This window comes from Vipera berus (assembly GCF_964194415.1).
Source record: "Vipera berus genome assembly, chromosome: 1".
Classification (NCBI taxonomy): domain Eukaryota; kingdom Metazoa; phylum Chordata; class Lepidosauria; order Squamata; family Viperidae; genus Vipera; species Vipera berus.
In genome coordinates, this window is record NC_138202.1 from 208,379,183 (window position 1) to 208,402,184 (window position 23,002).

The window sequence follows — 23,002 nt, forward strand, 5'->3', positions numbered from 1 at the left end:
AGGAAATGAGGCTGCATGTGTGTTATACACTAATCTTCCCTAGCTGCAATCTTGCTTAAGGTTTTTTTTTTGGTGGTGGTGGTGGTTCTGCTCTGTTCATTGATTATTTTAAATTCATAGCCAGCTTATGTGTATAAATGAGTTATAAGAATTGGGATAATTGTGAGGGGTTACTTTAAGCAGGGCTTTTTTTCTCATAGAACGCTCAGAACGGAGTTCCGGCACCTTTTTTGGATGGAACCTTATAGGGTAGGCAAGGTGGGTTGCATGACATGTGTGAGTTCCGGCACCTTTTTCTTTTACAAAAAAAGCACTGACTTTAAGTATCAGTCTTTGGTGTTTAGCTTTTATCAATTAAGTTTGTTGTTTTCATTCAGCTGCTTTTCAATTGATTTCTATGGATTTGAAATATTTTTTGTAGCCATTACAGCTAATCAATGAACATTTCAAGACTTTTTTTAAATGCAAGTTTCCCTACTAACTGCAGAATGAGATGTGAAACAGTCTTGAAATGTGTTATATTTTAAAACTAATTAATGAACATTATTTGATCTGCTGAGTATATATGTTTCAAATGAGGAGGGGTGAATATTTGTGACACCAATTGGCTCTTCAGATAATTTTTTTTTGTTATTTTTTCATTATTATTTATGTGTAGGGATATCTTTCTGAATTTACTTTTTATTGTAAATCAGACTACGTATAGACTACATATGTATGTATGTAATCTATAATACTTCATCTCCATGGCTGCTTTTATTTCATCATTGGCATCGTCAATCGTCCCATTTGGCATTTTCAACAAAAGAAACCCCTGGCTCTTCAGATTGATCAAGAGTGTAGCTTTATTTTAAAAAAAAATCCATCTAGGCACAGCAGAAGCAAAGTCAGTTCTGGGATTTTCCCACGAAAACCCACATAGGTAAGTCCCCTCTTCCCATCTGGGCCACCCACAGTTCATAGTTCACCAATTGAGTTCAGTTATTTTGCTTTGGGGGGAAAAATCTGCTCTGGTCAAACATTCTTCATGACTTGGACTTGGCAGATAACGTTTTTCCAGCAACAGAAGGCTCACTTACATTCCATAGCCTCCCCCCCCTTAGGAATTCTCTCTCTCTCTCTCTCTCTCTCTCACACACACACACACACACACACACACACACACACACACGTCACTGGCAAAGCTGCAAGTGAAAGCAGGTGCAGGCAACTATGGAGTAGTCAGGTTTCATAGGCATGTTCTTTGTATAGGTATTGGCTAATTAAAACTCCTTTGCACTTTATAATTTTTCATGAGGATGAGGTAGTCTTTATTAATTTGCCAGTAAGTATCTATCCCCTGAGAAATCTTAAGGCACTACTTGCAGCAATAAACTCAACATACTCACGTCACTATGAATTCATCAATCACTTCCCAAATATGAGAAACATTGTAAGATTAAACTGACAGCACCCCTTTTCAGAGAGAGAGAGAAAAGGAATTTGACACCTCATGACACTTGCCAAACTTCCATTAAAAATCAAGAGTTTAAAAAAGTATATTGAGATTTTTAAACAGAGTCTGCCCGGCCATCTGTCAGGGATGTGCTTAGCAGATTCTTGAACTGGACAGTGGGTAGGACTAGATGATCTCCACAATCTGTTCCTGCCCTCACATCCTACTATTATAATCCATCCCTTGAACTATGCACTTTAGAAGCAGCATGCAAAGCAGTGCAACCTAAATTATTCAGACTTCTGAGTGGAACAGTATCACTTTCCTACCTCTCTGTATCAGAGGCTTCAGTGTCTTGATTTCCATTCCACAAATGTGAGGCATCCACTTACAGTGGCATACTCATATTCAGTTTCGTATTTAAAGTGCAGTCTCAGAATACAGATGTCATACATGGATATTCTCTGTTGGAAATACGTATGGCTACAATGTAAAGCAGCATTCCCCAATCTTTCCGGCTTGGCAGACTGGGGGGGGGAGGGGGACGGAAAAGGGGATGGTTCTGTGTGAGCAGCAGGTGTGCGCATCAGCATTATGTAGCTTCATTTGCAGAAGTGGCAGGTGCATGCATCTGCCGCTTGCACAACTAAACAGCCACATGTATTCTGAATGGGCTACATCCAGTAGGGGGCCATGGCCCGGAAATTGGGGATCCCTGATGTAAAGATACAACTCTCCCTATCTGACTTCCCATAATTATTATTTATATCTGACAGTATAAAATGTAAGTGGTGGGCACCATAGGTGCTGAAAAGTGAATGTGTTCTCTGATGTATGACAGGATCTTTCCTTAATGTTTGCAGGTGTAGCACCTGCATGCAAATGAAGTAGCAGTGTCTGTTTTCTTTAGCAAAGGAAAAGCAAGGAATGTCAGGCATCAGGTTTTAAACTAGCTGAACGTAGGACTCTCTATTACAGAGATGTCAAACTCGCAACGTCACATGACGTTGCACGACGTATCGGAGCTTTTTCCCTAATGCCGGCAAGGGGGGGGGGGCGCGGTTTCATTGTGATGCGTCAGGCCGGGGGCCAGTAGTTTGACACCCCTGCTCTATTAGCTTAGTTGAGAGAGGTTTAAAGCAGAGTAGAAAGTAAATATTTTTCATTCATATTTTTATTTTTTGAAAAAATTGCCCAGTAATGCAAAATGTGAAGTTTCACTATATTAATTAGAGAGTTACAACTGAAAATTAAAAATTACAATCATCAGCATTTTTAAAAAATATACATCCTTCCACAGAAGTGACAAGAATGGATGGGACAATTCATTTCAAACCATACTTAGTAAAACACAACATCAGCAGACTCCCCAGAGGAAATTTCAGAAGTGATCCAACTCACCTGGAGGGCCCTTTTAATTACTGCCAAATATAAAAACCATTTGAAGGTTTGTTTTTAGTTGAAACTGGATTGTGTACTGACTGGCTGTGTCCAGGGTTAGAAAGCTTTGGTTGGCTATTCTGATGATGCAATAAACTAAACATTCCAGTTGGTTTTGGAAGAAGAAAGACTGGACTTCGCCTGTTTTTTCTCCCTGGCTCACTCCCAAACTCATAGTACCATTTTCTAGAATATAAAGGCAAAAGAGCTGGTTGACTTGAACTTTTGTACTTCATAATGAAAGTGAAAATGAAACCAAAAATGGAATACTCGCTTTTCCCTTTTGTCTCTTAAGAGCACTGTTATCAATCTATTACTGCAAGCACTTGCTCACATTTGCAAAGATCCACCACCCCAGCAGCATATCAACACAAAACACAAATAATGTTATACACAGAAACTTCCAGATGAGTTCCAAATGGCTCAATGAAGCCTGACAAGAGGAGTCTTTAAGGTTTCTTTAAAAAAAAATCTGCATTTTGTGAAGTAGATCGTTTGGTGCAAAGTTCTCACCCTGAATTTGGTAAGTTACTTTAAAAAAATGCATCCAGAAATATTAGTTCTTTTGTTTAACAGTCCGTACATGACTTGCTTCATTTTCTGTTACAGAATTAAGAATCTCTTCTTCATTAATACTGTGTTGCTCCCATTTCAGCACCACATCAGGATACTACTGGTGTCATATCCCACAACTGTTCCAAAGGAGACAAAAGAATAAGGTTATTAAATGATCCAGAATCACTGTAGATAAGGTTGGGGTAAGTTACATTCTCACCTTCATAACTTTATCTGTTCCAGATGTCAGCAACCAACCGCGTGTTGTATCAAAGTGTACATGGACAACATTGTGTTTGCTGTAATGGAAAGTGGCTGTAGGAGCACGTCTAAAGGAAGCACATAACAGGACAAAGTGAAAATATTGGAATTGGAAAATCACAATATCACATCTAGATGCTAAAAATAAATAATATCTTAATTGAGATCCCGTGGCCTTCAACAAGTCGCTAAACTATGATTTCTCATAGGTCTAGCCATCATAAGCATGATGGATTATTTGGGGAACTATCATTCAGCAATATAAAAATTGCTCATCTCTGACTTAGACCTAGAAAAAACCTTCCAAACTGATGTTTATTTTATTTATCTCCAAAAACTGGCATAAATTGCCCCAGCAACTAGAAAGGGGGTAAGTTACTTACTCCTCATCTGTTATTGTTTCGTAACAAGCATCACAGATTCTCACTTCAAATTCAAATCCCATTAGAGGTATGGAAGAGCGCTTCGAACTGCATTTACCACACACCGCTTTTCCACACTTTCGGCAATGATGCTGAAATTTAAAAAGCACGTTAAGATTCACCATGAAAGAACTGAAAGAATCTATCCCATCAAATCATGTCAGGGTGGGTCCTATCAATTTCCCTCCCCAAAACTCTGCTACTCCACGTTAAAAAAGATTAGAAACCACATTAGATGATACTACTACTACTACTACTACTACTAACAACAACAACAACAACAACACAATAATAAATTGACAGGCTCATTCTTTTGCCCCAGTAGTGTAGTTTTGGTTCTATAAACACGCACCTTCCTAAAATGCTTACTATTGGCACACAGAACTTTGTATCAAAGGGAACAGGAGATGATCTTCATTCACTCAAAAAGCAGCATGACACATACCTGTCTAAGGCCTATTTTCTTGCTATCCCACATCTGTTTGAAGTTCCAGAAGAATGGCTGGTCACATTTCTGGCAAGAGTCACTGTCCAACCATTCCGGTGTCTAAGAAAAGAAGGGAGGGGGGAATCCTTAAACTCAATTGTGTAAAGGCCACAAATAGATACCAAGTCTACTCACGTAAGGAGGTGTGCTGCTCCACTCTTCCCTGGGGCTGGCATCGCAAATTAGTTTGAAATTCTACATTATGTAAATCAACAATTTCTGTATACATTTGCTTATATTGTGCACTTTAGATCTAAAGTTGATAGCCATGAGTTCCAAACAATGGATTCTCAATCCAATCTCTGAGGTTTCCCTTGAACTGCCTTCTGTTGTATTTTAGGTTTGCCTTGTCTCCATGTTTGTTTTCTGAGGTTTTAATATTTAGAATCATAATGCCACTGGACATACTGGGGAACGGCCTACTATTTTCTCTTCAGGAAATTGACTGTAAAAATGTAAAATATCTTCCCTTGTTGCTTATGAATATATGTTCCTTGAGCCAATTTTGCTGTAAACATGAAAATATGCCTAACTTTGTAAACTGCTTCATTTGTACCCTTACAAATGTACACAATTGAGGTAAATAGACAAAAATAAAAATTAAGTGAATTATCCAGATGACTTTGAGTACAGTGGAATTAGTCTATTATTATTTTGAGGTGATATACAAACGTGAATTTTGTATATTGTGTTTCACGTTTGGCAAATGAGGCTTGTTAAATTACTGTACTGTATGGATTTTCTCAAATACCAAACTAGCTGCCTGCATTAAAAACCTTAGACTAGCTTCTAAGAGAAACAAACATATGTATCCAGCACCATATTGAATTATATTCAGTATATGTACACAGTTCCAATGATATGTGTACTTTTGTGTGAGACAGAAAGCACTAGATATATGTCACTCCTAACAGCAATGGCCCTACAAAGCATCAAAGGCTGGAATGGACAATCCTTCATTCATGGGATGCATGGGTTCCCAAACATTCCACCTGTAACTTTCACAAATCTGAGATTGTACCACCATTTGCTGCTAGAACTGCCAAATACAGGAGATATTCTCCTTTCTCTCAAATTAAGAGTGGGAATCTTTTCCACTATTATCCTTAAACTCCCCAGCCTTGCAAAACAGCCCCAAAACAGCTTGGAGACTAATTTTGGCTGCATTTAATAAAGTTTTGCAAATAGGAATGGAATAGGATGTCTTCCAGCAACATTTTTAGTTTGATCTTCCAAATTAAGCCCTTGATCTAGTCCAAGGCAACTGAAGACCACCAGGCTGAGAGGAGACACAGACAAGCCCCCAACAGGAAAACACAATGTTATTATACTGAGTTTTCAGGCAGTCACCTTTGGCTTAAATGGCTTTTTGATGCCTCTTTTGAAGATTACGTAAGTGATAACTTCCCTGATCAGAGAAAGAGGAAGAACTGACTGGATACCTCTTGCCTCTCAACATCCATGTTCCAGACAACGATCCTGCCATCCGCCCCACAAGAGATGAGTTGCCGAGTGTGATGGGAATAAGAGAGGGACTGAACTTTATCACTACAGAGCACATAGAGTAAAATAAAAACAATATTAGGAACCATTTATAAATAGGAACAGTAACTGGAACCTGCCAACTTTCCTCCATCTCTCTTGTCTGTCACACATACAAAATTTGATTTCTCCCTCCACATCCTGCCTTAATCCATAGCAAAATTGAGAGCAATATCATATGTTGTGGCATTTATTTGGGAGAGTGTTACAATTTCAGCATACTGCTCCATAACCTGCTCATTTCTCTAACAAATAATGATCGCTATGTTTCTTTGAGACAGGATAGAGATGTCAAGATTTTTTTTGTGTTTTAACAGAACCCCAAATTCAACAATTAGAACCAGGTGCAAAGTCACACTTTGAGAGAGATTACAATTGTGTAATTTAGACCTTAAAAATTAAATTGGTCAAACAATAAAGAACTGCTCCACTCCAGACATCTGTACATAGATGCCAATCTTTCTTCTGCCTCAACCTTTTCCCACGTTAGTACACTCATAGACATATATTTCAATTTATACTTTATTATAATACTTTATAGGGACGCAGTGGCTCAGTGGGTTAGGACGCTGAGCTTGTCAATCAGATGGTCGGCAGTTTGGCGGGTCGAATCCCGAGTGCCGCGTAACAGAGTGAGCACCTGTTACACGTCCCAGCTTCTGCCAACCTAGCAGTTCGAAAGCATGTAAAAATGCAAGTAGAAAAATAGGAACCACTACAGTGGGAAGGTAACAGCGTTCCATGCGCCTTTGGCGTCTAGTCATGCCGGCCACATGACCACGGAGACGTCCTCGGACAAGCGCTGGCTCTTCGGCTTTGAAACGGAGATGAGCACCGGCCCCTAGAGTTGGAAACGACTAGCACGCATGTGCGGGGGAACCTTTACCTTTACCTTTATAATACTTTAATAATCTTAAATAACTGAACTAATCAGTTGTTATACATTCATTTTAAAAATTAGCCATCATCTGAAGATAGTATGACTACAAGCGATGTCTACATCTAAATTCTATTTCCACTAATAAAAGATAATGGAATTATGTTGGTGAAATGCCTGGCTTAACTTTCAAAAATAAATGCATGTGTCATATTTGCACGTCAGCTTTCCTCCAATTCTCTGAAAATATTGTTGTATTTTCACGATCAACATTTTTTTTCAGGGAACGGGCCCTCTTGAGGGACTTCATTCAGTGTTTTTGGATGTCAACCATAATTAAATGTCCTCAAAGTTATGAAATCTCTCATAAAAATCTGACATTTTGTGGCGTCTCAGGCACTGGAGCATCTCAGGATTTGAAAGAAGCCCAAGTGGCATTTGGTTTATTTTGGCATTAACAAGATTATTTTATTTTCACTTGCTAGGAACGTATTTGGGCATGCTGTTTCAAGAGGTTTTTCTGAATTTCATTCATTCTGGAACAATTCACCGCTCCAAGTGAGATTCTTCTCTCTAAGCGTATGTGAACAAAAGCATATTTTGGGGCCGGGATAATAACAGCAAGACTACAGAAAGAAGCATTTTGGTGCCCAGTTTGTACCTGTGTCCTTGGAGTTCAATAGCTGTTCCTTTTCTTCCCCCAATGTCCCACATAATGATGGAATGGTCAGAACTGCCTGAAAACAGGACACGCTGAACAGGGTCCCAACACAGGGCACTAATTCCACCTGAAAAGAAGACGGGGGGGGGGGGGGGGAGAAGAACAGAAGGATGGAGATTTGTATTAGCCACATATGAAAACATGATTATTATTATTAACTAAAGACCTACCATTTTCTATAAGACGTTAGAACCAGGCAATACAGACAACCGCACTAGTAGTTAGAGAGTGGGACTAAGGCAGGAAAAGCCCAAGGAAGCTGATTCAATGACTTGAGCTGGTATTCCTCGCAGCTCAGCCTACCTTCCTCGCCTTAATCCCACTAATCAACAGATTTCAAAAAAATGGAGCAGGTGTCAGTTTCCATTCTGGGCAGTTGCCATTAGCATGAGGGCAAATATTCACAGCTCTGGCTGCTGGATGTGGACATCTGCATTCCCTAGCCCGCTGGGGAATACCTGAAGAGAAGCATGCCTTCTGCCGAACAGAATGGCCCAGCCACTGCTACACTCCAATGCTTTCCCCTGAAATGTCAATTTCTTGGGGAGAGGTCAAAAACAGAAAAGAAATTTTCTACTGAGTAGCTGCTGCCTTTGAGACCATGCGCTGCAGGTAGCATCTGTTCACCTAATATGAGCTAGAGAAGGGTATGCTGGGAGGTCCCATTGGCTAGCAGGTGGGTAGAAGGGGGAGCCCAGAAACGAGCCTTTTCTATAATGGACCCTTCTAGGGGAGTAGGTGAAGTTGTTACTTGTCCTTTTTTCCTTTGATACCCTATTTCTGTCCCATGAAAGGAAGATGAGTCCTGGAGAGACAAATAGCTTTTAGGAGTCGACTCAATCAGTTCCAGACATCATTGGAAATTTGGTTCTATGGCTGCAGATTAACCCCTTCTGCATTAAGCCTCAGCCATTGTCTTTCCCAGCCTCTGCTTCTTCTTTCCCACAACAGATGCCTACAGACATTCAGCTTCTCCCAGTCTTCCCAAGATTTGTTCCTTATTCAAAATATCTGGTCGTGAGGCAAAAGTCTGAAGAAAGCCCTCCAGCACTATGAGAAAAACCATATCAACTAATGCAACAGAAGACATTTCTGGGGCCGAAAATGATAAGATATCCAAAGTAGCCACAACATGTAGGCAACTCAAATTAAAACTTGAAAGATTTTTCAGAGAACTTTGAATCTCAGGTTTACATCCATCCATCCATTCACCTACCCTCCCACCTGCCCACCCCTATCTATCTATCTATCTATCTATCTATCTATCTATCTATCTATCTATCTATCTATCTATCTATCTATCTATCATCTATCTATCTTACCTACCTACCTACCTACCTATCTAATTTAGGTAGAGTTTATGCTGATCATAGAAAAGCCAGAGTGATTCAAAATCATACCTGTATGTCCTCTGAAAGTTGTTATGAGGCTGCTATTTTCTTGTTCTAGTTTAAGGATGGTCACTTGCCCAGAATGATCACCAATAAAAACATTCCGCGTCTCCACATCAAATCTGGAATGGAGGGGTTCAGGAAGCTGACAATACTAGAAGAGTCTCTCCCCACTTTTCAATGCTTGCATGGGCTGAAACTTTATCCCCCACAGTCATCCCCAAACAAACCACCGTTTACTCTCAGGGCTGCTAGCAATGTTCTGTCCCAGCCTATGTGAGTCGTTGTTATGCTCACAAGGAGAAACCCCTTTTCCAACAAGCAGGCAGGGACCGCAAGAAAAACCAACCCCTTTTATTATTCACAGACCTGAGTCAATGTCCAAGGCAAACAAACAGAGTTCACAGAAACTCGATCCTCAACATGAACGGTTGCCTTCAGCAACCAACACCTCCCACACCTTCCCTTTTATTATTCAGCCAAGGCGTGGCTTCCTAATGCCTTCTCCTTTGCCTTTGGAGCCGCCCCATTGTATTCCTCTGTCCTATTCTCTTTTCTTGCCGGCGTTTTCGTACATCCTAGATATTTCCCAGCTGTGCTTCATCACTGTGCAACTCAGACTCCCAGCACAGCTGTGTCTCAGCCTGAGCACGAGTAGAGGGGCCAGGCTTGTCAGACCGTAAGTCTTGGAGGTCCTCAGAGCCTTCCTCTGACTCTAATGTCACTCCAGGCCCCTCCTCCTCATGTGATTCCTCAGACTCGGCTGCCAGATCCACTGGCTGATGAGGAATCACAACAAGCAAGAGGCAGCCCCTCAACTGGAAAACACCCACTATCTCCTCTCTCAGTATAGTAGAAGATAACAACACAAATGTTGCTTTTATCCTGTTATCCCTGCAAACTAAGAACTGCTCCTCAAAGGGACCTGTGAAGGTCCCTCAGCTCAGAGAAGAAGAACTGTCCTCTGGATTTACCTTTTTCTGATATTAGGTTATTCATGTTCTGTGGAACAGACAAGTTCCTACTCTAACTATAAAACAGGTAGTTCTCGACGTACAGCCATTCATTTAGCAACTGTTCAAAGTTAAAATGGAACAGGGAAAAAATGACTGAAGTCCATTTTTCACATTTACAACTGTCGCAGCATCAATATGGTCAAAATTGGGACATTAGATACTAGTGGTTGCAGTGTTTCAGGGGCCATGTGATCACTTTTAGCGACCTTCTGACTAGCAAAGTTGATGGGCGAGCCAGATTCACTTAACAACCGTGTTATTAACTTAACAACTGCAGTGATTCACTTAACAACCATGACAAAAAAGGTCATAAAATGAGTCAAAACTCACTTAACAACAACTTACTTAGCAACAGAAATTTTGCGCACAGTAGTGATTGTAAATTGAGGACTATCTGTACTTTCATTGCCAGCAAACTCATGTTTTGTTAAGCAAATCAGACTCAAATCCATTTCCTTGGGAAATCCAAGAGCAACAATGATTCTTCTCCCTGTCCTTAGCAAACAGTTCTTTGACATGGCTGGTGCTTCCTCTGCAGAAGTTAGTTTGGTAGAACTTCATCTGCTATAGAGATGGGAGTTATGCTCTCACTTTCCTCTCATTCAGGATGAATAATGGGAAAAGCCATTTCATATGTACTGGTGTACAGTATAGATAAAATCCAACCACACCTTCCAAGGCATGACCCAAATACATTAGTACATCAAGCTGGGAAATTTTTAGGTTTCATTCATTTATTCAAACCCACCCACCCTTGCCCTGCTCTGCAAACAGATGACACATTTTCAATCAGCAACTATTGCATTTCTAGTTCCTAAAAGATTCAGTATTTCAAAATACTGCAGAGGGACCACTGCAAGATATTTATGGGCTGTTAAGTCAGCATTATTAAGCAGCTACAGTGCATCAGAAAGATAAAATCAGCTTATAGTTTCCATGCATAAAAGCATATTTACACATTCTATGCTTGCTTTGTTATGAACTGGCAAGCTGGAAACTCCTTAAAGTTCCACATAATGCCTCTATTCCTGGAAAGGATACTGTAACCCACAAGCCCCTGCACTAATCCGGTAACTGCCAAGCCGTTGGCCACTTTCAGAGCAATGCCAAGTAAAGTATTTATCCTGCCCAATACTCAGGAGCCACTCCATTTCCAAAACAAAAAGGACCATCAGCACTCTGCTCTGGTGAGCTGGAAGAGGAAGAATAAGATGGTTAATATCGCACATGAGAGCTTTTCCATCCAAGAAATATATTACTTATAATAATAATAAACCTTTATTGTCAAAGTACAACATGTGTACATTGAGATTAACTGAGCCTCCCCCCGTGCTCCCTCCCCCCAACACACAGTGACAACAAACCCTCCATCCTACTACACCATGTGAACCAACTACACCACACACCGGCCTCCCAAGTCAATTCTGCATAAGTTCACAGAGATTATGTCCCATTTAAAAGCCTAACAGCCCACGGATAAAAGCTATTTTTCAGCCTGTTGGTACGGCTGGCTATATTCCTGTATCTCCTACCGGATGGTAGGAGAGTAAAGAGATACCATCCAGGGTGTGAGTCATCCCTGAGAATCTTCCTCACTCTTCCAAGGCAACGAGCTCTGGCGATGTCATCCAGTGGTGTCAGGGGACAGCCCACAATGTCTTGTGCTGTGCTCACTACCCTCTGTAATACTTTCCTGTCCGCAGCTGTCAGACCAGCATACCAAACCACAATACCATACGAGAGGACGCTCTCTATGGTAGACCGGTAAAAGAGGGTCATTAGCTGTTGTTCTACCCTGTTCTTCCGCAAGATCCTAAGAAAGTGAAGCCTCTGTTGGGCCTTTCTAGCCACCTGGGTTGTGTTAACTTTCCAGGTCAGATCTTCACAGAGGTAGACTCCCAGAAATTTAAAGGAGGAAACTCTCTCTACACAGTCCTCCCCGATGTAAAGTGGGGCAGGTTCCTCCAAATTACATTTGGGTTAGTTAAGGTTTATTGTGGTCCCGCAGTAGCCTTCTTCCATTTCTGCTATTGTCACATATTCCTTCAAGTTGCCCAAGTGACCTCAAAGGAATGCAAACATTATGGAGCTGGAGCATCATGTTGTGTTATATGCCTAGAACAGCGGGAAAGAAGTGATATGAATGGAGGAATGGTGTCGAAAAGCAACATGATGGGCCCTGAAAACAAACCACCATTAAATGGAGCTGCTCCGACAACAGGAAACAGAGATTTAATTTAAAGAGCAGTGAGGGACAACATGAGTTAATTTTAGTCTCAGTACCAATAGTGGAACTCATTCTGTATATTAGCTTTCTTCAAAATGTATTGAATAGCAAAAAGATTAACCTAAATTTCTAGGAATTTTAAGCACCTAACACCTCTGGTTAACAGTGATCTACACTAATGATAGCACGGATGCATCTGCTGTCATTCCTACATGTTTTAATTTTTTTTCCCTTCTGTTCAGTCATGTCTAATTCTTGGGGACCGTCTGAACAGGTCCCTGCAGTTTTCTTGGCAAGATTTTTCTAGTCTTGCCATTGCCTCCTTCCTAGCGCTGAGAGAAACTGACTAGCTAAAGGTCACTCAACTGGCTTTGTGCCTAAGGTGGAACTAGAACTCACCCTCTCCCAGTGTCTAGCCTGATGCCTTAACCACTACAATTAATTGGCTCTCATGTCTTTAATAAAGAACTCTAAATTATATAAGTTTCTAAATTTATAAGCCACCCATCTTACCTCAAGGCAAATCTGGGCGCCTTTCATTTTGTTATCTGATTATTGTAAGTGGCATCCAATTAATGAATCCAAACAATGAACTGCCCTTGTGCAGGGGTAGGCAACCTCGGCTCTTTTATGACACATGGACTTCAACTCCCAGAATTCCTGAGTCAGCTATGCTGACTCAGGAATTCTGGGAGTTGAAGTCCATGAGTCATAAAAGAGCAGAGGTTGCCTACCCCTGCCCTTGTGTCTCATCCCCTCTGGATAATAAGGAAATATTGGGTTTTATATGAATTGCTCTCTGTCTCCCTTTGTTCCATTATTTCCAGGCACAAAAAACAGCTTGAGACAAGGAAACTTAAAAAGTGTTGTATTCTGGAATTGGTGTGAGTAATATAAGTGACAACACTTGGAACCAGTATATTAAATTGATTTCTTCTAATAGCAATTCATTCATGTTATTGACTGAGACTAAAGGCTGAAATGTATATGATGTTGAGATGTGAAAAAAACACCCAAACATCCACAGGTGTTGAGCTGCAAAGAAAAAAATGCAGACTCTCCCCTTCATTTGACTGCAAGTTATTTTAAAGGCATATAGAGTAGAGGTTTTGCTTGCCATTCCAGATAAATGCAAAAAGTTGAAGATCTGGTAGTAGTGCTGTGATGAATTTAACATAGATTCTTGAATTTATTTTTGAAAAGGTGATATTTTTTTTAAAAATTATCACAATAGTAACAAATGTATGTCATAATTCATAGCCTCACAACTTAATCATGGAGATGAACGGAATGCAATTATGTTTGCCGGTAGCAGCTTTAAGAAAAAAATTAAAAACCACCCTAAAATATGCATTATGCCGGAAAACAGCCAGAACTATTTAAAAAGCCAGTCTACAATACTGATTGCTTTTGTAGGCTGTGGAATAAGGACAAATACACCTGGAGGGGTTTTTTCCCCTCTTAAAATACCAACTGCATCTCTTACCCTGGTAACTTTTAACTGCTGTCATCTTGTTGTAATCTTCTGATAAAATAAATTCCTGGAAAATAACAGAGTAGCCACTTTAGAATGTATTAAACATCTAGTTTGCAATGTAACATTTCTTGTTAAAATCCAAGAATTTATCATTTTGTGTCAATCATTTTGGATCGTATCCTTTGAGATTCTGGTGAAAAAGTCGTCTTCTTCACCTCTGATTCATTGGCCTGTCTGAGAATTCTGAAGGCATGTCGACTCAGAATGGAAGACTATGACCGTTTCAACCATAAACCTCCCCACCCCACAAACTCAGGTAAATATGGCTTGGAAATTCTGGTTTTCTTACATAGCATCTACATGGCAAATTTCTTCTTCTTAAAAAAACAAGCAAAATCTAGAGATATTTTTAAGAGGTGTGTGGTAAACACAAGGGGATTTGGAATTCAGGGGTAGGCAACCTTGGCTCTTTTATGACTCGTGGACTTCAACTCCCAGAATTCCTGAGCCAGCTATTGCTGACTTCAATTCTGGGAGTTGAAGTCCACGAGTCATAAAAGAGCCAAGGTTGCCTACCCCTGGCCTAGATTCTCCAAATGTGTTGGAACTACCATTCCCAGAATGCCGACAGAAAATGCTAGGACGTCTAATATGTCCAGAAAGCATTGAATTTGGGATGATTGACTCATAGAGGGGCTTCACATTTATTTATTTATATTCCATGTTTAATATTTAGCCCCAATTTTGGTGGGACTAGAACCCACAGTCTCCTGGTGCCTAGCTTTAACCACTAGACCAAATGAGCATAAGGATGGAATGTGATTTGCTACTTTTGCCTTAGTATGTTATGGAAACCCACCCACTTGTGATTTATTTTATAAGCTATATTTAAAAGAAACTGAAGCTTACTGCACCCTCAAGGAAATGATGCAGCTTTCTGCCTAGTATATGCTTACACAAGAGTACTGGCAGATGGTAGATATATCCTTATACCCAATTATCTCTACCAGTGGTGGATAATCTGCCGTTGTTAATCTACTATCTTATCCATTCAGACTGGAGAAGCCTTTCCTGTGACATACTGATAGAAACATTTTATAAGCACAACTGATGATGATTCACTTAAATCAGATTCTCCATAGTTACTTAGTAATAGGACTTTTGCTAAAAAAAGCAGATGGAAAGCTGTATGATGGGAAGTTGAAACTAGTCAAGATAAATATATTTATTTTTTAAAGCTTAGAGGGAAAAAAACAAAGAACTAGTAGGCAATGACAGGATACTGATTAAGCTGCTACCATTGCTAGAAATCACTCCAATTTTTTAGAAGTACAGTGATACCTCGGTATTTGATTGCTTCAAAACTGGTTGAATTTGGTACTCAATGCATTTTGATGTGAAAATGTTGTCCCGGTACTTTCGGCCGCTGCAAAAGGAAGAGGGGAACAGCTGCAGAGCGCAGACAGGAAGACAGCCATGCTGGGAAGGTCACTGACATATAAAAAAGGGCAGACGGAAACTTTTTCCCTGCCAAAACAAAGGGTAATGGGGTTTGTTTGGCACTTGTAGTTTTTAGTACTCGTTGTGCCTCCCAGAACCAATGAAGGGCAAGTACCGAGGTACCACTGTATAGAAAGAAAGGGGTGATGTTTGCAGTTATGTAGACTTTATTCATCATCACAGAGTGACCAGAAAGAAGACAAAATATAAAGGAAGATAGCATGCAGCAATAGAAGAAATCTAGCAAAATTAAAAACCAATGGCTTTTACTTAAAAGAATGTTACTGATGCAATATGATGCCACGCTCTGAGAGCCCCAAAGACCCGACCACTCAAGACCTGAACTACAAATATTCTCTTCTATTAGGATAATTATTACTGCTGCATTTTGATTGGGCTAAAAACTCCCAGCATCATCAAAACCATTACACTGGAGTTGAGAAAAATACAAGTCAAGAACACAGATGGCCAATTTCGGGTTTGGGGGATACTATTATAAGCTTGTGCGTTGCTTTTTATTGTAGTGGGAAGGTAATAGCAGTCCGTGTGCCTTTAGCGTATAGCCATACTGGCCACATGACCACAGAAAATATCTTTGGACAATGTTGGCTCCCTCAGTCAAGAAATGGAGTCAAACACGACTGACAGGGACACCTTCACCTGTTGTCTTGCTTTTTGAAACTCAATTTAATACCCCAATGTGCTTAACTTAAAGCAGAATCTAAGATACACATTATTCTGCTACTTATAAGCAATGAAGCTTCTTCAAGAGGATGTTTATAGCAAACACTAGAAACCCATTCATAAAAAATAATCCAAGTCTCTTCTGCTCAGTGCAACAATGCCACATCCAGCACGTGTCCCTATCCACCTCTCCTTGCGACAGAAATACATCATCCTATGCTCTGCTTTCGCTCTCTGTTGCTATGCTTCCAACATGCCAGTTCCGATGTGTATTTTGGGGAAATCACTGCAGTCGTTCCGGCTTGGAGAAATGGAACACAGGTAGTCCTCAAGTTACGACCACAACTGACCCCAAAATGTCTGTTGCTAAATGACATATTTGTTTTGTTCCATTTTACAGCTTTTCTTGCCACACTTGTTAAGTGAATCACTGCAGTTGTCAAGTTAGTAACACGGTTGTTAAATGAATCTGGCATCCCCCATTGACTTTGGTTGTCAGAAGATGGCAAAAACTGATCACATGACCCCGGGACACAGCAACTGTCATAAATAGGAGTCAGTTGCCAAGCCTCTGAACTTTGTCCCCGTAACTTTGAACGGTCATAGGTGAACTGTTGTAAGTTAAGGACTACCTGTATTTAATAAGAGCATTGTTTCAAAATGTTCACATGTGTGAGGCTTTTCTTCAAGAGAAAAAATAAATAAATCTAGCAGACAAATTCCTTCCTTTAAAGCAGAGGTCACCAACCTTTGGCGGACCAGAGGAAAAGGGAGGGGAAGCATTTTACATGCATGGACGCAGCGCTAGCGCAAATGAGGGGGTGTGCACACACATGCGTGCACACTGGCCAGCCTGTCCCATGGCTCGGTGGCCAGGAGGCCACTGTCCACTACCGGCCCACGGCCTACACAGGTTGAGGACTCCTGCTTTAAAGGATAGGGGAAGAGACAAAATGATCAGGATTTTCCTGTTTCAAAGCTTTACACATAAATGCCTCTTTCAAAGCAGCCAGATTGAACTTAAAACGACAAATTGATTTTAGTTTTTTAAAGAAATGCTGGTAGAAGCATCTGCTAAGACAAACTGACAAATGCAATAACATAAATCGATTGTTGAAAAAGTTCTGAGGATGCATAAAAGGTTCCCTGAAAAGTAAGTTGGAGCAAGCTCAGCGAGGAGAAAAATGGACTCTGAAAATGTCCCTGTTGCTTCCCACACTGCCAAACCATCTAAAAATATTAGCATATTTGATTGACAGCAAACAGAAAAGAAACTTTCTCAGCACATTTGCAAATGGAAAGCAGGCAGCCTTCCACAGATTTGCTTAATAAAATGGGGAATAAGGAACAAAAAGAATATTGCACAATGCTCTTGTCACAGAATTTAAGTTTATGCAAGAGCCGGGGTGGGGGGGTGGGGGGGGTGGGGGGAAACAGCACAGACATGAAATGAACTCAGCTGTTGCCTCAGGATCCAGTCAACATTCCTTTGTAGTCTTATGTGTTGCCATTTCTCCACAAGGGCAAATAAACTACTGATATCCAGCCCATTTGATCTTCTTTCTATTTGGAGAAATTACTACATGTACACACACACACACACACACACACACATTTTCATCAAAGTTTTGTCATCAAGGCCTCTTTAAAAATAGAATTAGCTCTTGTCTTGTTTCTTTCTCCTAGCTTCTTTAATCTTTTACTGTTACACTTTATAGGATGGTTATGGTTATTTTAGAATAATTTCTTCTAATTATTATTCAACTTTTTTTCTATTTTGAACTGTTGTACTGAGGTCCTGTAATATTGTTTTCTCCTGATTCAATCTGCCCATTCATTACCTTATCAAAAGTATTTGGTTACTGTGAGCATGGCTTACAAGTAGTCATCGACTTGCAAACATTTGTTTAGCGACTGTTCGAGCTTACAACGGCACTAAAAAAGTGACTGTATTTGTACTTATAACAGTCGTTGCATCCCCGGGTCATGTGATCAAAATTTGGGCTCTTGGCAAGCAGCATTCATTTATGATAAGTTGCAGTGTCCCGGGGTCATGTGATCACCATTTGTGACTTTCCCAGGCAGCAAAGTCAATGGGGGAATCCCAGATTCAATTAACAACTGCACGATTCACTTAACAACGGTGGCAAAAAAAGTTGTAAAATCGGGTATAACAACCTTCTTGCTTAGCAATGGAAATTGGGTTCATAAATTGAAGATTATCTATATACTCTTCATATGTCATTTGGATTATGATGTTAATAATAGCTTTGTTTACTTCTAATTGCTTAGTCATCAATTGTGCAACACTAATTGCCCGTGTCTTTAGTCATTTTCCTAAAACAAAAAGGTCCTCATCCATTGTCCAGCTTTCTGGCACTTCATCTGTTTTCTGTCCAAGTTGTACATAAAAGCCTCAAAGCAGCTGACTCAACTGCAATGCCCAACAAGCCATGGCCAAAGTGAGGGATCTGAAGAGTTATACTTGGCATCTAATTTCCCCATCCTAATTCACTAGCCAACTGTTCCACTTCAGGAAAGGAGCAAATAAAATGAAGTGAGAACATGGAGTTGTTTCAATTCAACTGAAGAACTAGTTGACTTTTGGGCTTGTCTTTTCTTATACTATGTACACTGCAATGAAAAAGCATAAGAACGTGTAACTTTAAAAAAGATAATAATCTGACAGTTGATTTTGCTTGGTTTTTTTCTCCTCACCCTCAGTGCTATGTTTTGTAACCTGATAATTTTTTCTTTAAAAAAACACACCTGTATCATAGCAATCAGCCTGAAATTCTTCACATAATTGTATAAATCTAATTGGCTGTAAAGAGGTTTACTTCTGACATACATAGGATTGCACCTTTAATACAATTTTACCACAATGAGTTGAGGGAAGAATGTTTCAGAAGCATGAATTGAAAGGATCAGGCATAGAGATGTTTGGCTGCCAACTGAGTGGAACATATGAAAGTTATTTTTTTGTATTATTTTTAACTACGGTATTTTTTTAAAGGATGCTGCTTTTACATTTTGCAGCAGTTTTGTCTCCAATTTAATGGCCTCGCTAACAGCATTGCTATCCATGCATTTTTAATTATGCATGGTTCTGTCTGATTGCTCTAAAGTTTCGATGTATGAAAAGGAGAAGCAGAAACCCTATTAATAATTTAATTAATTTAATTCATGTTTTGCTAATGGCTTCATTCCTTCCCCAATGATAGCTGTATTTCACCAAGACCTTACATTTAAATCAGCAATATTAACATTACACAAGTATCGGGTAACACTCCAGAGTCTGAGAACATGATCATAATTGCCAAAGATGCAGAATACACAGCAGGGCCAAATCCAAGCACCCTTGTTTGTCCTTTCTCAAGAAAAATGTAAAGTCTAGCCATTCTCAAAACCTGAAAGCCTTTTACAAGCTTATTTGTGTATAACAAAAGAGTAAACCGGAAACCTTTGCATGCAACTCATGTGGTCTAGTGTGGGGGGCTATAATCCTTACTCAAAACCATATTTCAATTGAGTTTTGCAGCTCCAGGAATTCAAATCTTAATCAGAAGTCTTGATTATGTGTACTTACTGAGATTGTACCATTGTCAAGACCAACAGATAGTCTTCTTGTTTCCGGGTTAACACACATGCAGGAACATGGGGCTGTAAAAAAAAAAGTAATACATTGTGACACTGAACTCTCTTATTTCATTGCTTAAAAATAGATAAAGTCCCTCTTGCCCATTTTATTTTAGTTTCAAGAGGGTGGTACGGAAGAAACAGGGCAAACAATCTATCTGTTGCTTTTAAGTAGATTTAAAACATTCACCAACAACGATTTTATATGCAGGGCCTTTATTCCATTCCTGAGATCCATACCAAAAAACTAAACATCTGGGACAGGAATAAACTGTGTGAGATGAGCAATATTTGGATTCTGTGGACTGGCTGAAAAGAAGTGCTTTGTTCATAAAATGCATTAATCTAATTACTTGACCATCATACGATTCCTGAAGGACTTGATAGGTGGACAAAATGCCACATCCAGTTGAAAATCTGCCTGACTGTGTGAGCAACCTTAAAACTGTAAGCCACCTGACTCTCAGAGACTCTAGGCCAGGGGTCCCCAACCCCTGGTCTGTGGACCGATACCGGGCCGCAGCATGCCAGCAGCCAGTCTGCACACACAAGCAATGTCCTATCCGTGGGATACAGGCAGCACACAAAACTACGCACTCTCTGGTCTATGGAAAAACCTTTCTCCATGGAACCAGTCCCTGGTGCCCGAAAGGTTGCGGACCTCTGCTCTAGGCAGCTCACAATAAAAGAAAATGCAATACAATCAATTAAACATAAAATGCAATAATGATTGGCCAACCTTTTTAGTGCTGTTGCTAGGAAATTTTCCATGTAGTCTCCAGAAGTGAGGTTTGACTCAAAGGAAACTTCTAAATGTTTTAAATTCTAATTAAATATTGATATTTTATCACATATAAAAAGACCCTAGAGCAGGGGTGTCAAACTCAATTTCACTGAGGGCCGCATCAGCATTGCAGTTACCCTCAGGGGGCCGGGTGGGTATGGCCAGGGTGGGCGTGGCCTATTGGGTGGGCGTGGCTAGAGTGCGTATGGCCTACTGGGTGGGCATGGCCAGCTCTACATCATTCACATCAAGGGTGCCTATGGGGGCCTGGGCAGGACAGATCTGAGGGTCTCTGGCAGAAGGAGGGTCTCTGGGCCAGGGCCAAGGCAGTGGGGGTCATTCCCTCACTGTTTCCAGGATGGCTTCGCGGGCCACATGAAACTACTTCGCGGGCCGGATCCGGCCCCCGGACCTTGTGTTTGACATGTCTGCCCTAGAGGGAACAGGATAATCAATGCTTTGCAGAATTCGCTGAGTCCACCCCAAACACAGATATGTCAGGTAATATTTGGGGAGAGGGTCCAAAGCTTAAAAGGATAAAATGTGTTTCGTATGTTAGGTTTAGGTTACTTGTTTTGTCCCCCAAAGAAAAAAAAGGTTTTCAAATCGCCACCCGCCATACACACTCCCTCTGAGATAGGATACATAGTCCTCACTTAACAACCACAAACTCTGTTGCTAAGCAATGCAGTCATTAAGCAAAACATTACGTGACCATGCCTGACTTCTTCCTCAACTCCCGTTGTAGTCATTAAGGTCACTTTATGTCATCATAATTTGCAGTTTTACTGCCAGCTTCTCCATTGACTGCTTGTTAGAAGTTGGCAGTGAAGCACACAAATGGTAATCTCATGACTGCAGGACGTTTTCATGGCTGGAAATAACCGCCAATTGTGAAGTGCCTGAATTTCAATTACTTGACCACAAGTGCAACAACCAGTGATACAGTTACTTTTTAGCACCACTGTAATTTCAGATGGTCATTAAGCAGACAATCGTTAAGTAAGGACTATCTGAATTGGTAGGCTGCACTTTCCATACTAATGCTTAGATATACTTCATGCCACACAAACTCACTGGACATCAGGAAATTTCCATTTCACATTTGTATTATTACACCAGTAAAATAAACCCTATAATTTCAAGAACCTACCAGCTTACCAAGCAAGTCTCAGTACAGTGCTGCCAAAGGGGTTGTGTTGTATGGCAAACAACATAAAAAAATAACCTGGTACAGAAAATGCCATAATACTCTTATTATTTCATTTTCTGTCTAAGGGAGGTTTGTAAAATATTAGCCACCATATGAAAAAAAATAGAATCTCTAAACACTTAATAAAAAAGAAACAGACCATTTTCTCCCTGTGGATTCTTATAGAACTAAAACTGTGTTCTTAATTCTTGGAAATGTCTAAATTGAGCAGTCCATCATCTCCAGATTTATCTTAATGCTCCTAAACAATTTAATGACAGAAAATTGCTTATAAATAGAAGACAGCTGTCTTGTGTCAACATCCAAGAAAAAAATTACCCACACTTTGCATGACAGCGCAATTCAAGATGAATGCAGGAAATCTGCAGTAAGTTATATTATATACTTCCCCCAGCAACCTGCAAGCTTCTCTGCTGGCTTCCCCATTGCCTTTCTGGGAAAGCTGGCAAAGAAGGTTGCAAACAGTGATCACATGATCATGGGGCGCTACAACTGGTTGTAAATGTGAACCAGCTGCCAAGTGCCCAGATCTCGACTATGTGACTGCAGGGATCTGGGATGGCCAGAACTCCGAAGACCAGTTGTAACCATCATTTTTTTCAGTGCCATCATAACTTTGAACAGTTGATGAACAGATACAGAACTGTATCTATTATTTGCAGATGGAGTTGTTGGCTATGTGTGTACTATATCTTCATTTCTGGCAGGGAAAGGATTATCTCCATATAAAACTGCAAAGCAGGACGGAATACAGACCAAAAACAAAGTCTGAACACGTGGGCTGAAAAAACTAATTGGGTCAGAACCCAATCCGACCCAATTACAGCTGCTGATTGGCAAATAAATATATCTGGCTCTATACATCCCTGATTAGCCAGTCAGAATGCACCAATGATGTCATACATTTTGGAATAAGCCTTCAAAAAGCTGAAAATCCTCATTCCAAGTGCCAGTCCATTTAATCTTTAAAGTGATGTTACAGCAGACATCTCCTTCTTAATCACTGCTTATAATTAACAACACAACACTACTAATCTGCAGCGAGAAACTGAAGGCAGCTTAACTTAAGTTCTAAAAGAAACATACTTTAGAAATAAATATTGTCTCAAAACTCAGCCCCATCCACAGGGTAATATAGACCTCTCCACCTTGAAATATGTTTAGTAGCCCTTGGTTACCAAACTGTTGTGCACCCTGGGATTTGAGTAATAAAACCATCCATTTAGTCTGGATGAAAAGAGACAATATAGCAGATGTTACGTTTCATAAAAAAGTTTAGGAAGAATTTTCATTTTGTATAAACAACACTTTTGACTAACCTATTATCTTGC

The 23,002-nt window shown here is 40.2% G+C and overlaps 1 protein-coding gene across 1 annotated transcript in view; it reads right to left on the minus strand.

Annotated features, from left to right (window-relative positions):
* Positions 1-2,597: 2,597 nt before the first annotated feature.
* The window catches only part of WDFY2 (WD repeat and FYVE domain containing 2), a 49,114-nt gene continuing 28,709 nt past the window's right edge, over positions 2,598-23,002 (minus strand). Inside the window, exons 3-12 of the mRNA XM_081344535.1 lie at positions 19,625-19,698; positions 13,861-13,915; positions 11,189-11,339; positions 9,141-9,253; positions 7,681-7,807; positions 6,043-6,148; positions 4,559-4,660; positions 4,075-4,205; positions 3,651-3,759; positions 2,598-3,567 (exon numbers count right to left, since the gene is read on the minus strand). Of these exons, the coding sequence (XP_081200661.1) occupies positions 3,538-3,567; positions 3,651-3,759; positions 4,075-4,205; positions 4,559-4,660; positions 6,043-6,148; positions 7,681-7,807; positions 9,141-9,253; positions 11,189-11,339; positions 13,861-13,915; positions 19,625-19,698 (998 nt within the window). The 3' untranslated portion in view covers positions 2,598-3,537. The remainder of the gene's footprint in view (positions 3,568-3,650; positions 3,760-4,074; positions 4,206-4,558; positions 4,661-6,042; positions 6,149-7,680; positions 7,808-9,140; positions 9,254-11,188; positions 11,340-13,860; positions 13,916-19,624; positions 19,699-23,002) is intronic.